At 42.1% G+C, this 16,274-nt stretch overlaps 1 protein-coding gene across 2 annotated transcripts in view; it reads right to left on the reverse strand.

Annotated features, from left to right (window-relative positions):
- Positions 1-16,274, reverse strand: part of FYB1 (FYN binding protein 1) — a 179,025-nt gene that overhangs the window by 83,186 nt on the left and 79,565 nt on the right. Inside the window, exon 1 of one of the 2 annotated variants that reach the window (XM_007461238.1) lies at positions 12,737-13,932. In XM_007461238.1, coding sequence (XP_007461300.1) covers positions 12,737-13,871 — 1,135 coding nt within the window. In that variant the 5' untranslated portion in view covers positions 13,872-13,932. Of the gene's footprint in view, positions 1-12,736; positions 13,933-16,274 lie in introns of those variants that run through there. The other variant, XM_007461237.1, reaches the window with a different exon arrangement.

Raw genomic sequence — 16,274 nt, forward strand, 5'->3', positions numbered from 1 at the left:
TACTTCTTCTGATATTGATGCTTTACAACAGTTATATGCCTTACTAATGTTTTCCCCCTTAGATATATGATTAAAAGTTCCCAGTCAAGATGGCTGGTTGACTACACGTCATAGCAAGCTCTGCTCACCCCAGATCTCTAGAAATAATGGAAAAGATAATTAATGAAAACAAGCAAGCAAGCAAACAAACAAACGATAAACATACTGGAAAACAAGAAAGTAAATCCACAATGGACCAGAAGCCATGAGGAATCCCTAAAAAACAGATTTGAAGAGAGATCTGTTGAAAGAAGAAAGAGAAGCCCAACCAGAGCACACGAGAGAGTGGGACCCCACCCAGAGTGCTCTGCACTCAAAAGACAGAGGATGCGGGGGACAGGAAGGGGATTTGGGGGAGTACTTGGAGGGAAAGATGCAGTATAGATATGGCCAGGAATCAAGGGAGCAATGACTGAGCCCTTGGGTGGGTGAAGTGGAGCAGAACTCCGGGGGTTGCAATGCCCAGGAGGCAGGGGCTGTCCTGGGGAAGACTAGCCATCAAGGCCCTACCCCTCAGCGCTCAGCCACTCCGTCACTCCACTGAACTCTGTCTCCCCCAGAGCTGGCTGCACAAACAGAAACGGCAAACAGCCGAACTGCATCACCACTACCAACCTGTGCACAAACAAACAACCTCCAAAATTCAAGAAAAGCCAGCGCCAAGAAAGGAGAACTCTGTAGTGAACAAATAGTAGAACTCACACCTAAGGAGACAGTAATACTGCAAGAGGGATGCAAGGCGATGCTGCATCTCAAAGAGGACCAAGTTGATGCTGTGATAATGAAAATCTTGTATGTTGTGTTGAAACAAAATAAACTATGATTTAAAGTCTGCAACAATTGGATGATGTTCTTACTAGTACTGATTGATACCTGAGGTGACTTCTGATGGCTGCCATCTATTACTCATGTACTTTTCAATGAGGTCTTTATTTGAACATTATCTCCGTTTCCCCTTTAATACATTGTAATTAAATTACTGCTAATGGTTTGAGTCTTCAGGATACACCAGGAACTTTAAAAGTACATTATATACATTTTCATTTAATCCTCACAATAACCCTATGACAGAATTGATTTCTTATTTCCGTTAACAGATGAGAAAACCGAGGCTTGGAGAGGCTAAGAACCCTCCTCGGGGTCACACAGTAAGTAACGGAGCTTGTACTAGACCCCAAGTCTCTCTAGCAACAAAGCTCCGAACTCTCTCTGATGAGAAACAATTGTGTAAACACTTACATTTTTCAAATCAAAAAAAGCACTACTGTCTTTAGAATACATCTCACTTCTCATAGATCATAAGTGTTCACAGCGCTTTCCATAAACTCACCTATCAACTTCACAGTGAGAGTAAAAAGAAAGTTTCCAGCTTACAAAAATACAGTGACAAGCTTGAAAAAAAATCCGTTTTTATCCATGCCACATCCACTCTCTCCTTTTATCATTAGGCTCACAAATGCAGAATTCTGCAGCATCAGAACTTGAGAGAGCTTTTCTCCAAACTCGAATAGCTCTGAACATCAACTAAACAGCATTACAGAGGAAATCCACCCTTTATTTTGGGACAAATGCCCAGCTTTCTTTTGCATTGGCTTAATTACTCTTAAGTACTATATGAACATAGGCCTATTTTGAAGATTAGTAACTTAATACACACTAAATATTGTTAAAGAAAAAGATGAATGTTGTTACCAAGTGATGAGTTATATAGGTAGTGGGGTAACTAGGCCAGTACAGTTGCACTTGGGTGCTGATGAGATTCAGAGCATAGAAAAACCCAGTGCTTTTAACTCTGCTTATCCCCTGGCCCTCCTGGTCAGTTTCAGTGGAGGGGACCCTCCATCTCCAAGCATGGAGACCTCCCAAGGGAACAAGTACAGCCACCTTGGGCAGGACTGTGGGCTCTCCTGTCATCCTGACCTCCATCAATATAGTGGTAGTTCTTACAGTGATACACAATCATTCAGGTTTCCAAAGTCTGTTTATTTTAGCACTTACATTGTTTTTCCTTTGCCTGAGTACCACCGGTTGTGCTAAATATGGCTTTTTAATTTGATGAATAGTAAGAATATGTGCCACGTGAAAAACACTGATGAACTAACCTGAAGGCCACTACAAGGCAGAAGGGGAGAAAAGAAATGAAAATAGAAGGGAATAGAGAGCAGAAAAAAGGAAGAAAGGAAAGAAGGGGAGAGAGTAGTGAGAGTCCTTGATTACAGGTGTTCTGTGGGGGAGATGGGAAGCACTACGCTCCTCCAGGCTGATGGGCAGGGTGAGCTGGGGCGTACCAGCCAGCTGGTATGTACGATTTAACCATCAACTTTTAAAACACTCTAACAAGCTGAAGCCCTCTGAGGGTTCCAGATGCCCCTCAGTAACCCCGGATGTCTTTGCAATCCATCAACGAACAGGTTAATGCCTGATATAACAAAAGACTTTCAGGACTCTGGTGCCAGCCACCCAGCTGTTAGATATTTGAATAGCATCTTTGCACTTTCCCCAACTAAGCAAATTTTTAAGCTCAACCCTAGGATACTACTTGTTTGCTTAAAGAGATCACTCACTCATTTCCATGTTTGATATAATCACTAACTTCTAAGATCCTGTCTCAGTGTTACAGCATTTCTTTTGTTTTCAGGAAAATACCGCTGGTTTAGAAACCCTTCATCTCCCCATCATCCCCTTTACTCCTCCCCCACTGTAATAGTTCTCATACATGTGGCAGTATTTCTCAACTGTGGTCAGGGAACAACTTGCATTAGAACCACATGATGATGTTGACAACTATTCCAGTTTCTGGGTTTCATCTCAGGCTTCTTGAACTAGAAACTTTGGGGGCATTCCTAAAGCAATTTAAAGTTTGAGAACTTTTGAAAGACTAAGGCCTAATTTTTATGTCCTCTGGCTCCTTCTGAATACATATGATATACACATTGTTGATCAGAGCCACTATTCATTTTGGTCATCTTTCTTTTTAGTACCCATTTAGTGTCACAATGATCATGAAGACATGTAAGAGACATTAGTTTGCATGGTTGTCCTTATATTAAGGCAAAAGTCTGAAAACTTGTAAATCCCAGATCTGATAGAAGAAAACTGCTCTCCAGCACTCTTATTTTTAAAGAATCATTGGTTATTAGGCAGTGAAAATAGACAAAAGGATGAAACAACCTGACTCTCACACCAATTTGGAACAATTCAGTTCCTATACTTCTATCAGGATAGACCAAACTCTCTTGGATGTATTCTATTCATCAGCAGTTTGTTTCTAGTAATAAAATGGCTACCAATCACAATAAAAAATAAAACCACTTCCATTCCCCTGGGCCATCCCATCCCACAGACTCCTTCCATTCTTAAAAGAGATGGTGAGGGCTTCCCTGGTGATGCAGTGGTTGCTAATGCAGGGGACATGGGTTCGAGCCCTGGTCTGGGAGCATCCCACATGCTGTGGAGCAACTAGGCCCGTGAGCCACAACTACTGAGCCTGCGCGTCTAGAGCCTGTGCTCCGCAACAAGAGAGGCTGCGATAGTGAGAGGCCCGCACACCGCGATGAAGAGTGGCCCCCGCTTGCCCCAACTAGAGAAAGCCCTCGCACAGAAACGAAGACCCAACACAGCAAAAATAAATAAATTAATTAATAAACTCCTACCCCCAACATCTTCTTTTAAATAAAAACACTGACCATACCAAGCGTTGGTGAGGATGTGGAGCAACTGGAACTTTGAAACACTGTTGGTAGATATATATACTGTTACACTTATTTTGGATTATGAGACCCTCCGAAAACGGGGCACGACCCCGCGTCTCCTGCATCGGCAGGCGGACTCTCAAGCACTGCGCCACCAGGGAAGCCCCCAACATCTTCTTTAAAAAAAAAAAAAAGAGCTAGTGAAATGGCCTTTGAATAAGAAACTCCTGCTTATGTGCAAGGGAAGACACCAGCTGAGTTCAAGGGTTTGGGTTAGAGGCAGCTGAACTTTTCTGAATAAGAAAATGGAAAGCGTGTTCTCGTTTTTCTTTGCCATTGAGAAGGAGGGGTCAAGGAAGTGAGGAAAAGAAAGAAGGTGAGTCACAGTGCAGGGGATAGGAAGCTGAGCTGCAAAATGCACAGTTGCTTTTGAAGAACCGTGGTTGCCAGTGTTCCATTTTACGTTTCTAGCCTCAACACAATGTGAACTCCTGTCTCCACAGACCTTCACTGAAGTCTGTCACTCACGCACACAAATGCCTTCAGTGACTGGTTTGCAGTGAAAGTTAAGGAAAATAGCCGGGTCTTGTTTGGGTGACTGCAGTACAGCACAAGGTCAGGGGGGCAATTGCTAAACCAATCCAAGTTAGAAGCAGGAGCTGAAAGACAGAAATGACCTTGAGAATTCAAGCCACATGGTTATTCATTTATCTTCTGTGGAGACCATTAAATTTGTCCATGGGCTAGCATTTGGAATGAGCTTTATCCAGATTTTCAGGAGCACACTAGCAACTTTTATTTATTTCCTACTTTAGCTTTTCCATTTCAAAATCATGTTGACACATGTAATTAGCCATATTTTCTTAGTAGTTCAGAATCAGCAACCTCTTTGATCCTTGCCTTTGATCCTCATGCCTTCATAAAGCTCAGCATTTTCTGTGGGTTTTACTCCCAGGCTTCATTGTCCCAAAAGAAAAGAGATTTGTGGTGATGGTGTGGAGGGATGGAAAAAAATAAGATTTTTGAAAAGGAACCATAGGTTAGAAGATGAGAATGAAGAAGAAAGCAAGAAAATAGGAGGGAGACAGATGGTTAGGGATTAGTAGACTCTCATTTGCAAGTTTGAGTGGCACAGGAATGTTTTTGTTCCTCCAAAATTTACATGAAACCTAATCACCAATGTGATGATATTTGGAGGCAGAGCCTTTGGGAGGTAATTATGTCATCATGAGAGTGGAGCCCTCATGAATGGGATTAGTGCCCTTATCAAAGAGACCCCAGAGAGGTTTCTAGCTCCTTCTGCCATGTGAGGACACAGAGAGAAGACAGCCATCTATGAAACAGGAAGTGGGTTCTCACTAGACGATGAATCTCTCGGTGCCTTGATCTTGGACTTTCCATCCTCCAGAATTGTGAGAAATAAATTTGTACTGTTGCAAAGCCACCAATCTATGGTATTTTTGTAATAGCAGGCTGCACTGACTAAGGTACTACTGTACTTTGTAATAGTTCGCCCAAGGTCCATTAGATAATCACTCGGAGTCAGTGGAAAAAGTAGGCGTTCCTAAGTGGTAGATAGAGATGTAGCAGAAGATAGTGATCTGGAAACGTCATCTGGTTGCACTCTACTCAGCCAGAGCACAACTAACTTCTCCTCCTGAGGACTAAGAACTCAAGCCTTCAGAGAAATCGAAGACAGCCTCTTAAAGAGTGAGATTTCCTGTTCATATCAGGTCTAGAAAATTCTCTTTAATTTAGAGTAACGTGAATGACTGAAATGTATTTTATAGACTTACCTTATCCTCCTTTCATATAAAACAGCTTTTGAAAAAATGGCTGAGGAGCAAGTCAAGGCTATGTTGTATGTGTGTGTGTGTGGCTTTACCCACTCTACATGAACCAGAAGCTAAAGGCTGGAAAGCAAGGAGAAGCCACACTCCAGACCCTCCGTAACTGAGAACACATGATGTATCTCAACTTCTTTAAGGTGACAGTTTGGAAGAGAAATAGGAACTACTGTAGGATTTAAAAACAGACCACTAAAGATGGACTCTTCTGGGCGTTAATCTAGGCTTCCTTCTCCACCTAATAACAGCTGAACAACTTTCATTCCAGATGAGGGGAACAAATACTCAAACACACTTTGAACCTCTGTGATATTTATCTGCCTTGCCATTTTGCAGGGACAGATTTTTTTTTTTTTTTGCGGTATGCGGGCCTCTCACTGTTGCGGCCTCTCCCGTTGCGGAGCACAGGCTCCGGACGCGCAGGCTCAGCGGCCATGGCTCACGGGCCCAGCCGCTCCGCGGCATGTGGGATCTTCCCGGACCGGGGCACGAACCCGTGTCCCCTGCAACGGCAGGCGAACTCTCAACCACTGCGCCACCAGGGAAGCCCGCGGGGACAGATTTTTAGCTGGCTGGTCGAGTTATCCTATCACCACACAGGCTGCTTTGGAAAATCGGATGAGCTATCTTATTGCTCTAAGAATTATAAAAAAATCAAGAAATGAGAGCAAGGGGTGGTATGTGGCAAGAACTTCCCTGTGCCCCTCTTTACCTCAACAGACCTATTGCCACCCCTGGAGAAACATCTGCCCAGTCGCCAGTAGCATGCTGGCGGAAAGAGCTGTTGTGGTGTGCAGAAGCACAGCTGCAGAGAGATGCAGACTTTTGCAACAGATACGAACAGCTGATTCGACAATGCAAGTTCTTACTTTGGGGAAAGAAAAACCTCACATGGGTGTTTGTTCAGACTTTTTTTTTCTACTGCCAGATGTCTCATCTTTGGTTGCCTTTTCCTGATGGTAGCTATTGCTATCAGCTGTTCTAGATGTTTTTTCTAGCTTGCTATGCCAGACAAAATGAAGTATATAGTCTTTTTTTTTAAGCGGCAATTTAATGGAAGAGAACTAGGTTTCTTGTCTGTGTATTTACTAGTGGTTAATGTAGCAGTTACATTCTCCAGCATGTGGACTTTTTTCTCTTCCTTGTTTCTCATATATTGGAAGAACAAACAATCTAGTGCTCTAGATGTTTCTCTGGGCTTTAGAGCCGCGCCACAACTATCATGACTGTGCTTTACTCTAAAAGGATACAACATTTCCAGATATTTTTTTGTAAAATCAGGTATAGCTGGATTTCTGCTCCTGAGACGTACTTTTGCTCTTCTAATAATTGAAGTTATTCTTGTGTTATAAAAGTTAATTCGTTTTGTTTTGAGAATAAAACACATATGCACAACGAGGTACTCTTTGCATATGAACTCATCATATTCAGAAACAGTTGTCATCAGGGGAAAAAAGGAGCCTTCCATGGCAAATGACTATTCTGGAATTCCAATTCTTAAAAAAATAAAAGGTTTTATTTGGCTTGAATTGGAAATTATTTTAGCAGATTATATGAAGCAAGGCATCTCCCGCCCAGTAACTGGACTGAATTATAACACGTACATTTGTCCCAATCTTCCTATCTAATGCTTTTCTTTAAAAAAACTTTTCATGTGTAAGCACAATTGAAAGTAAATCAGGAAAAGCTTTCAGGTATTTGATTACTTGACTCATATGTATTTTTATTTGACTCTTAGATGTGACTTTCTTTTTTACCCCCTTCCTTCCTCAAGTAAATTGCAATTTCATTTTAATGCTTTTACCTCTAAGCGTTGCATGCCTGTTTTTTTCCAGTTTTATTGAAATATAATTAATATACAGTACTGTATAAGTTTAAGGAGTCTACAGAAACATAATAATTTAACTTATATACTGCATGAAAAGATTACCAAAATAGGTTTAATGAACATCCATCATCTGAATATGGCTAAAAATTAAAGAAATAGAAAAAAAGTCTCCTCTTGTGTGAGAACTCTTAGGATTTACTCTCTTAACAACTTTGCATGCCTATTTTAAGAATTAAATAATGTTGATCAAATTTTTTATATATTAAATCATCTCATATGCATTTTATACTTTAAGGGTAAGTCAGCCACTGTGAAACAAAATATGCATTTATATTACAAGAGGTCATAGCTTCTTTGATCTAGCGCATGTTACAAACATTGATATAATGCCAGTTGGTTGGGCAATATTTCCAAATTTTCCTTTGTAAGTGGCTTAAAAATATACCGACTCCTAGCCTCTTGATCACAGGAAGAGTTATTACATCAGGGTAAATCATGGCATGTTGCTCCAAATTGGGTTTACAGAAATCTCTCTTCTCATAATTAAGAAAACAGTCTGTTTTACAGGCCTGGTGAATATCACTGTAAGGAAACTTTTTCCTGTAAATTAAATAATAAGTGTGGTTTATCGTGTCAAAATTAATATTAAAAGACTAGCTGATGCCCAGGCCATTAAGAAAGAATTTTGATGGCCCAACTGAGCGCCCAGCAAGAAACCAGGAACCTCAGTATGCTGAGGGGACTTTTCAGTGGTGACAGTGGCCCTGAAGAGGGGGAATCTGCCTTCCCTAGGGGTCAGTTCAGTGGTCCTTTCCTTTTCCTGGCTCATCTGCCTAGTCAGTATTCGAACCCTCTCTTAGTCCAACTATAAACTGATTGGCTGTTAAAGTCAAAATATGACTGCTCTCAGGGATTTGCAGGTTAGTGGAGGTCTGATGCGATCAACAGTCTGAGTGAAGCCCGCATGGGGTAGCTGGATCTTCCCCTAGCCCCTTCTTGATTGCATCCTGAAGACTCCTCAGAATAGGAGACTTGGGGAGGGGATAGGGAGTGGTCATCCAAGTGTCCATGACCAGTGAGCACAGTCCAGAGGATATGAAACACAGCTCTCAGTGAGCACTCAAAGTCACATGAGTTTCCTTTCTGCCATCTTGCTCCCTGTCTTGTGAAGGGGTGAACCTATGGTCTCTTTGGAAATACTGCTGACTCCTGGATTATAACTGAAATATTTAGTTGGTATTAAATAATGAGGGAGGGACTTACAGGAGGTCCCTCCTCCAATTCCCAAATTAAATAGGAAAAACAAAATAAGGCAAGATAAACATTATCCCAAACTCACTAGGAGCCATGGCACAAGAAAAGGAAAATAATTGCATTAAATGAACTTCAAAAATTAGTGGCTAAGGGAAGAAACAGAAGAGTCTGGTGCCACAGGAGGCAAGTGAAGCTTCCCATTTGTTCCCCAGGCTGAGAAGCAATACGGGGGGGCAGACAGTGATCCTAGGAAAACCTGTGATTCTCCCTAATGCACACCAGGTTGGAGAAGTGGACTCAGAGGTGGTGAACAGCCTGGGGAAGGTCAAGGCAAAACCTATAGCATGAAAGCCCTACATACCACAACAGGATCTTCCCAGAGACAAAGGGGGAATGAGCTGCCATGGTTGGTCTTGTCCTGGTACAGGGCTCTGAACGAGATGTCAGAAAATGGAACAGCATTCAGGTCCCCAGCAAGGACTGCCCTCAAGACCAGCACAGCTAACCTTCATTTTACAAATGAGGGGATTAAAAGCAATACTCAAACCCAAATCACAGCTCTGAAGGGAAGACAAATTTATCCCACTGGATTAGAGTGAGTAGATGCGTTTGTCATCCATCAGCCAGATCAAAAGAAGTGGTGGGTCCTCCTTATACATGGAACAGAAAATCTCCGAGAGCTAAGAGGAATATCATCTCCCAAAATACTGGTGATAAAATGATTGACACAGATACATCTTGGCTGTTTTTAAATCTTAAAGACAGATTTCTTTGGGAATCTAGACAGAAAAGCAAATCATTTTCAAAGTAATTGCTAAGCTATAAAGAGTATAAATACTAAATTCTGATTGAACGATTTTGGTGGGAGGACAAATCTGAGCAACTAACAGGAATATATTATTTCTATGCTCCAAATAAATAATGTTAAACAGACTGGTCTCTGTTTACATGGAGCTTATAGTGATATTTATAGTAAAACAAAAAAATGACGTGTTTTAACCAAAGGACAGAGAAAGGGAGAAGAATGAAGATTCTTTGGGTTTCACTTATGCTTTACTTATTATCTCATAATATCCTATGTTTCAAGAGAGAGACCATAGCAAGGAGGGTGGCAAGGGGGGCCACAGGCTCTGAAAGCAGAGAGACAGGAGGACCAGCCCTGTCTTTGCCTGGTCACATTATGGCCTTGGGCAAGTCACCTAACCTCTCTGAGATTTAATTTCCTCATTGAATTCCCATTTCATTGGTTTCTTGGGAGGAATAAACAGGGGTAACATGTATCTAATATGTAACAAGTCCACAGTAAATGATAAGCACCCTTTATGGCTAATATATTGGACAGAGATGATAAAAGAGGGAAGGTAGATCTGGGGAAGAGGTTTAAGGAATTGGATGTGAACCTGGAAAGGAAGGAACCATGTAGAAGCCTAAGAAAAAAGTTCTAGAGTTTTGAAAACCTACAGAGTTACTAGGTGAAGCTTCAGTTAATTTGAATGCTTTTATACACTTTCAAATTCTGGTATTTTTTTTAACCTTTCTAAATGGAGTACTAAATTACTTAGTATGGTTTAGGAAAAATAGCAATGGTAGGATTAGGAGTCAGCAGACCTGACTATTAAGAAATTCTCTGTGTTCAGAAAGTAAATGCTCATTTTGTGACACATATACAAGGTTATTTTCTGTAGCATTGTTTGGAAGAGCAAAAGTTTGGAAACAATACAAATTGTTAAATCAATTAGGTGAGTCATCCATTTACCTGAATATCATGCAGCTCTAACGAATATTCAATAACCTCTTATTAAAATGTGGAAAGATAGGAATTTTATTTTTATTTTTAGAAAGCAAGGATCAAAGCATTGCATATAGTATTTTACTTATTGAGTAAAAAGCAAGGAGATTAATATTTATATTTGCTTGTGTAAACACAAAGAAACTTTGGACAGATATACAAATTAAGAAGAGTGGTTTCTGTGGAGCAGAGGCTGAGAAGACCCAGGAAATGGTGGAGACGGACTAAGGTACTTTTTACTCTATATCATTTTTGAGCCAGATGTAAATTTCTGTTTAAAAAATAAGTTAAAAATTTAAATGCTTTAAAAAAAAATGTGAATGCTGTAAAGGGGTGTTACTCAGAATTTAAAGTTATGAATCAGACTGCTTTATCCTGACACCAACCTGACGTCAGTTCAGATTAAGAAGATTGAGTTTTGATTTGTGGAAGAGGTGGATGAAGAAGGAACAGGGTCCACTTTGAAGCATGATATATATCGAGGGATCAGAGGGTGGAGGTAGGGTACATTGATGAGAGGATTTCGAATCTAAACTGTGTCATGGGGCACATGAGCAGTGGGGAGGCACGTCAGGATGGGGACAGGGTTGCAAGGAGGAAGAGAAAGAGGACAAGGATCAACTTGGCTTCCTAAGCAGTTTTGCCTGGGTCTCCTGGAGCTATACTGCACTGAAAATTGCTCAAGGCTGACCTTGCCAGGACTGCATACCCAAAAGAGGACTTCACTGGCATTTCAATAGCACAACAGCAGCCATCTGGGTACTATCACTCAAACCAGTGTAAATAAAGATGGAAGACGTGGAAGAAAACTCTCAAGGATTTCCGCTTCACATCAGGACAGTTTCCTTGGCATGAACTCAGAGCCGTAAAATGGAGGTTATGATAGTTAATTTTTTACAGGAGGTACAGAACTACGACAGGGAATTAAGAAAGGGTTTTTTTAGAAGGTTTCAGAAAAACAACATTTCTGAGTTACGGCCCAGTATTAAAACGAGAAGGTGACGCATGAGGACACAATAAGTGTAACGGCTAACTCTCTCTAGAAGACAGGTGATCACGGGGTCATTCCAAGCTTGCTTTCTACGAGAACGATTAATGGGGGATTTGATTCCTAGCATGTTGGTTGACACCGAGAATATTGGTCTCAGGAAGATGACATTGTGAGATGCTTGTACAGAGCCAAAATAAAAATGAACTACCTTTATACCCAGAACTGCTTTAATTAGATCACACTTTCGTAAGTAAAAAGTATATATAGTTGTGGTGTGGTCACTCGTAAGTATCCTTTTTCCTTTCTCACAATAAACAATGGTTGTACATTATTTGCCTAAAATATTAATCATTTCAAGCATAAGTGAGCTTCTTTCATCACTATGAGGGTTACAAATCTTTACCAAGTCATTCAGGATCAACTTTTAGCATGTGCCATAATATGGTGGTAACATCTCTGGTAGAAAATTAAACTATTTACCCAGGAGGAAAATAATGTATCCCTTTGTCTGGCTTATTATCTTAGTTATGTACTACTTTATGAATCAGAAACGTTCAGAAAACTTTATGCTGATGGAGCAATAGAAAACAGCTGAAATATAAAACAGTAAGCGCCATTTCACAAGAGTCCTGTGCATCTCTTATTTGAATATTGGGCTTAGGAGACCTATGATAAATTTGTGGACAATTAAAATCATTTGGAAAAAGGTTTCTCAACCTCTGTACCGTTGACATTTTGGACTGGATAATTCTTTGTTGGGTGGGGCTGCTCTGTGCATTGTAGAATGTTTAGCAGCATCCCTGGCCTCTACCCGCTAGACGCCAGTAGCACCCTCCAGCCGTGACAGTCAAATGTCCCCTGGGCATCCACCCAGGTTTGCTCACCTTCTAAGGCTTATTCCCAGGAGGCCGGTGAGGTTTGCTCACCTTCTAACTCCTTTGTGGTAGTAGAGGGAACACACCTCAGTCTCATTCAACAGAAATGAAACCCAACAAAGGAAGTAGAAGAAACGGCTATCATTAAGCAAAAGCACTCGGCAATCAAATAGATGTATTTCTCCCCACGCCCCCAAATCAGCCCCCCAAGGCACTTCCTCACAGAATGCCGACCTAAAACTAAGGATTTCAACCTTCTCAGACGTCCCACACCGGAGGAAAAAAATGCCAAACAAAAGTCGTCATACACACAGGAGTACCGGTGACGGCATCGTTCCTTGTTACAAATTTTTCCCTGGAAGCTAGATCACCCTCTGCCGGGAAAAACGCATGTACAGTAGCAAATGAGGAAAGAACTCACTGTTTCCAGAAGCGGCTTTCCGGAATTTCGTCAAATCGACGTGCGGCGGTCTGCTGGGTTTTTGTGGAGGGGGGCCCAGGGTAAACAAGGAGGGCAGGGGTTTCCGCTTGGGGGTGGCTGAATTCTGGTCCTCCTTTTCCTTTTCTTGACTTGGGCCCCAGGGCCCTGCCATTGTCTGCTTCGAAGGTGTCTTCAGGAACTTGGCAGGAGGGGCCCCAGAGGCCGGCTCTTCTGGATTCATTTGGCTCAGGAAGACGTTCTTAACAGCATCTACCTTCCTATCTTCTCTTTTTTCTTCAGCATTTTTGGAGAGGCCTGGGGCCCCTCTGCTTGCAGCAGGTTTCAGAACAACTCCAGGAAAAGGAAAACTTGACGTCTCGCCTCCACGCTCTTTATTCTCTAGGTCGTCCCTGGCTGGTTTCAAAGGGCCGGATTTGGCCTTGGCTCCCAGGGGGGCCGGGGGGCCTCTCTGTTGAGCCACAGTCTTGGTGGGGCTTTCGTCTTCCTGGGGGTCATCTGTATTCAGGGATGGCTTCTGGCCAAAGACAGGTTTGGGGAAGAGGGGCTTGGGGTCCTGATCTTGTGAGGCTGACATAAACTTGCCTTTAGCCCCAGCCAGCTTTGGGAAGACTTGCTTCGGTTCATTTTCCTGGGCTGGATGATTTGACCCCGGCTTGGGGCCTGGTGGCTTCAAGTCATGGTCTTGGTTTACACTGTGAAGTGAAGGCTTATTCCCAGGAGGCCGGGGAACCGCAGGTTTGGAATCTTCTTTGTGCATGTTGATGGGCTTGGGGCCTACAGGTTTCAGAAATCCCGGTTTCACCTCGGGGTCTCTGGTGGCCGAGTTAACCTGTGGTCCAAACCTGGGACTCACTCCAGTCGGCTTTAGAAATGGAGGTTTGGGCTCCTTGTCAGGCTTTTCCTCAGAAGAAGATTTCACCCCCAGAGGGGGCTTTGGGGACCCAAACTTGGGCACATTGCTCGGTCCTGCAGGAGGGCTGGCATTTCCTTGGTTGGTGAGTAAGTTCTTTTTGACCTGTACTCCTGAAGGGGAGTTTTGGCCCGGGACCTTGAAGGGCCTGCTGTTGACCGAGACCTCCTCCATGGGGTTGCCCCCTGTGTTAAACTTCGCCATGAGGGACTTCACATTTGCTTTCCCATCCTGCAAGCACAGGGAACAAAAACTCACTGACAGCCCAAAGTCTCACTTGCACAATTTAAAGTACTACACTTTAAAGGGTTTCCTGGTTTGAGGCCTGCGGTACCGCTGATTGGTTTGTGAGATATTGTAACATTTATCTTCCTCTATGGCAAAATAAGTTGTGAGAATTTCTTGAAGGGGGAGGGCTATGATACTTAGACTTTTTTCTTTTTTTTTTTTTTGGTTGTCTTAGACTGACTTGCTTTTTTGTTGTTGTTGTTAAGTCACAGCTTATATTTTCCCCTTTCCTCTCACTGGTTCTCTAACTCTCTTGCTGGATTTACTCTGAACTTGGTATTTATGTGTTTTGTTGAACTTGAAAAAATATGAACGTGACTAACAAATGACCTCTTCCATATTTTATAGCTGAGTCTCTTAAATAGAAACTGCATTTAAAAAATGAAAGCAAGCTCTTCTGTAAATCTGGGTTGCATGCTTCACACAGCATAGCCACATTTGACATTTCTGTGTTTGCAAGCCTGTTCTTGTTCCCACCTATATTTAAGGTCCATCTGTTTCCTAACAGGGAGATGTGGCAGAAAAACCCACTCATTTTTATAAATAAGCAATAAAATGAGTTTTTCTACTTATTGATACATATTTAGTGTAAATGATTCAACTGGAACCAGACTAGCAGGCAGACTGCGCTCATTTTCAAGGGGCATAGTCTGGAGCACAGGGAAGGTGACAAGGGAAGAGCAGGGACAGGCTGGAAAATCTCATTTCCAGGTCCTGGTTTCTCCAGTCTGTCCCCCTGGTCTAGAATTAGGGTATTACCTAGTAAAGAGGGTGGGCAGTCACCTTTCTCTGTGACTATAATCCCATGTAACCTGTAAGAATTCATGGTGGGTTTGCTTTTTCTCTCAAAAGCCAGGAGTTGAACTTTTCTAGTTCTTTTAGGAATATTTGAAAATCTGAGGCTTAGAAAAAAAAATCACAGGTAGCCACAACAGTTTCCATTTTTTGCTTTAAAATTCACCTAGAAAATGTTTTCTTACTTCCTAACCTCACCTGTCATTGCCAAGCATATTTCTTCTCTCAAGACCCCACTCAGATACCACAAAACCAGATCCTGTCCGGTTGAGAAGAATTGCTCCCTCCTCTTAACTCATGTAGCACAGCAGGCCCTGCTACATGCCCCGGTATTACTTCCTTTCCTAATACTAAGAATCACCGTTTAGCGCGTAAACACATGCGCTTGATTCTGAACCAGGCAAGGAATCTATGTCGCCTCATCTCATTCTTTTGGATGATGGCATTATTTAACTCCATGTCACAAGAAAGAGGATTGAGGTTGAAACTGCAGGAGGACATCATGTAAGAGCATGGGAACTTGGTTGGAATCCTAGTTGATTAGCAGGGCCTCAGTTGCACAATCTGTACAATGGGGATAAGAGAGCATATCTGCCAGAACTGTCATGTGTGTTAGAGATAGAATTTGTAAAGTGCCTGCCTGGCCCTCAGCCTGGGCTCAATGTAAGGAAATTATTATTATTAGAAACGTTAAGTAGCATATTCAAGGGCTCACAACCAGGAACTGTGAGGACAGGGGTGCAGACTCAGGTCTGTCTCGGGCTCCAAAGTCCAGAAACTGTCTCATTCCCCTTTGTATAGAACCCTCGGGATTCTAATATATTTGGGAAATTGTTCAGGTTGGCACTGAGATGAATACTGTGAATGGTGATTTTAAAAGAAATGGTCCCTTCAGCAAGAGTTTCTCTCCATACCAAACTATAGTCTTTCAGGACTGGGGTAAGCAACCTAGGCAGGTGGTGAAAATGAGGTGAAAGGAACAATTTCCAGCTTGGTTTTGCTTCTTTAATTTACTACCCTGTATCCAAGTTGCTGAAAATATCTTGTTTTCTACCTTGCCTCCCTTGACCATTTTTTTTATCCCCATGATTTTCTCAAATCCTCAAGTAATCCCCAGAGGTAATAGGCAGGAAGGCAGCAGAACCAGGGAGAGTTTGAGTGCTGGCAGAGGGAACAGGTGAAGACGGATCCTACCCTGTGCCTCCTGGGAGATCATAGCTGCAAAGGACTTTAAACCTTAACACAAGATGCATAAAAAAGTATCAATACAAAAATTTGCTCCCCACCTGGAAGAAAGTCTGTCTCTAGGGAAGAATCTTTTATTCTAGACTCACTCTATATTTTGTCATTTATATTCTAGATCTACAATTTAGTCCAGAATGATAAGAGGCTGCAGAGTAGAGTGGTTAAGAGCATCGACTAGGGAGCCAGGTTTTGAGTCTGATCAGCTATTTACTGTAACGTAAGGTAAATAAGCTCCCTGGGCCTCAGTTTGCTCACCTCTATTAAGGGAATAAAGCGTCG

Source organism: Lipotes vexillifer, unplaced genomic scaffold, assembly GCF_000442215.2.
Source record: "Lipotes vexillifer unplaced genomic scaffold, Lipotes_vexillifer_v1.1 scaffold467, whole genome shotgun sequence".
NCBI lineage: Eukaryota > Metazoa > Chordata > Mammalia > Artiodactyla > Lipotidae > Lipotes > Lipotes vexillifer.